This window comes from Alligator sinensis, unplaced genomic scaffold, assembly GCF_000455745.1.
Source record: "Alligator sinensis unplaced genomic scaffold, ASM45574v1 scaffold2272_1, whole genome shotgun sequence".
In the NCBI taxonomy this organism is placed as follows: Eukaryota; Metazoa; Chordata; order Crocodylia; family Alligatoridae; genus Alligator; species Alligator sinensis.
The window spans coordinates 293-2,548 of record NW_005844140.1 but is presented as its reverse complement, the minus strand read 5'-3'; the positions used below and the strand labels follow the sequence as shown (position 1 = coordinate 2,548).

The window sequence follows — 2,256 nt, the reverse complement described above, 5'->3', positions numbered from 1 at the left end:
AATGGGGCCGCCCAGGGGGTGCCAGGTTGGTATCAGTCCAGCTGGGGCTGCAGTGGCCAACGGGGGCCACTAGGGGGCATTAGACATGTTGCAATATCTCCGGTCTGGGGGGTACTAGGGGGTGCTGTGCTGGACCGTGGGGCGGGGAGAGGGGGGGGCCTCTGGCCAGGTCCCAGCCCCTTCCCCAAATCTTGTGCCCTCAGCTGGATCCCTGTTCACTTCAGCTGCCCCTGCCCCGATGGCCTCCCGGAGCTGGAACTACGTGGCCATGGTCTTGCTGACCCCCCTCGGCCTGCTGGGAGGTGAGTTGGGTGCCCGGAGGCCTGGGTTCCTTCCCCCTCTGTGGTCTGGGGGAGTTAGGAGCCTGGACACCTGGGTTCTCCCCTGGACCTGGACCTGGACCTAGGTCAGCACCATATGTAGACTCCTGGCAGCCCCGGGTGAACTTTTAGTATCATCCCCCTTTGCCAGGGATAATGATAATAATAATCGAACAACAGGGGAAAAAATTACCATTTTCAGGCCCCTTTTCTGTCAGGGCCCTGGGCCAGGATACTTGGGTTCTCCCCTGAACTCAGGACCTGGATACCAGGGTTCTCCCCCAGACCTAATTCCTATGAGAATTAGGCTCCAGGAGATGGTGACCAGGGGATTTGGGCTTCTGGCTCTCTTGTGGGGAGGTTGCCCCTTGTCACATTCTGGCTGCTCTGCTTCCTGCCAGGTGCTGACGTTAAGGACTGGGTTGTGGCCCTCCCAAAAGACCCCATGGATGTGCAGGAGGGCTCCTGCGTGACCCTCGAGTGCAGCTACAACATCTCTCTGGGGAAGGACGTTGGAGCTGTGTGCTGGAAGCAGAATAGAGTCATTATTGCTTATCACTCAGACAAGGCTTATGTAGATGCGGCCTTCAAAAACCGGACCTGGTCCTTCAGCAAACACCCGGGCAACTGCTCTCTGCAGCTCATGGGGCTGCGCCTAGGGGATCAGGGTACCTACCGGGTCTGCACTGGGAATGGGAATGAAGAGTGGTGCAGCCCTGGAGCCGTGCAGCTCCGTGTGACTGGTAAGCAGGTCCCAGCTGCCCCACTGGCTGCATCTGTGAGGAGAGGGCAGCCCCAGAGCTGGCTCTGTTATCCCCGGCCCACCAGCCCCATCTCTGCCCTCCTCAACCATCCCAGAATTCAGTGCTGCTAATGGGATGGTCTGGGACAGTTGGGATGCATCTGGCCCTTGTGAGTTGCTCTGGAGACTGGATCCCCCCCAGGGCCCAGCCTGGCTCATGGGCATCTCTCCTCCCAGCCCACCCATGCCATCCTAGCCTGGAGACACCACAGGGACAGGGGTCCCTCTCCTGCTCTGTGCAGCCTGACTGCCAGGGATCCCCTGTCTGGGACAAACGGGATGACCAGAGGATCCCGGCTGGGATGGGGAACAGCTCGCTGCAGGTGTCCCCATCCCAGCTGGGTCCCAACATGATGCTGAGCTGCCGGGTGGATGGACACAGAGACCAGTGCAGCCCTGAACAGAACCAGCCCCTACAACCAGGTGAGCTCTGCTATGAGGTCTCCCTCAGCCCAGGAACTTGGGCACCTGGTTTCTCTCCCACTCTGGGGGCTGTGGGGGTGAGTGCAGAGGGGCCTGGGACACCTGGGTTACCTGGGAAGGCAGTGGTGTTGGTGGGTTAGAGCACTGGGGCTCAGAGTCAAGGAACCAAACTCCTTCGCTCTGAACCCAGCTCCAATGCCAGGCCCTGACCCCGGTCTTGGCCGCTCACCCCCAGGGAATCTGCACTTGAAGATTTTGCTCCTGACGGCAAAGCGTGTGGTGCAGGAACATGACTATGTCAACATGCGCTGCATGGATGCCACCCGGATCCCCGTGGCCAGGTACTTCTGGACGCATGGGGACAAGTGGCTGCAGGAAAGAGGGCAGTATTTGCGCATCAGCGACATCAGCACTGCTCATGGAGGTGTCTACACCTGCAGCGTCTGGGTCTCCGGCCCTGGGTGGGCGTTCCTGGTCTCCTCTGGCAACAGATCCATCACGGTTCATTGTGAGTGTTGGGAGCCCCTGAGCCCAGCTCGAGGTCCTATCCTACCTTGTCCCCACCGCAGCTGCCTTATGGCTACTCCAGAGCTCTTGGCAGTAAACCCTGAATTCAGTGAGTGCTGCTGGGACATTACCTGACTGACCTGGGGCTTTTCATGACCTCCTCAAGCTTGCCCCGGCTCTGACCAAGACCTGCCCTAGCTCTGA

General features: G+C 59.8%; 1 protein-coding gene across 1 annotated transcript; it reads left to right on the top strand.

Annotated features, from left to right (window-relative positions):
- Nucleotides 1-238: 238 nt before the first annotated feature.
- On the top strand, nt 239-2,053 carry LOC102372041 (the record flags this gene model as incomplete). The annotated part of the gene is made up of 4 exons (XM_025195865.1): nt 239-302; nt 722-988; nt 1,072-1,545; nt 1,781-2,053. Coding segments are annotated over exons 1-4 (1,078 nt in total), but the record flags the coding sequence as incomplete, so codon positions are not given.
- Between the last annotated feature and the right edge of the window lie 203 nt (nt 2,054-2,256).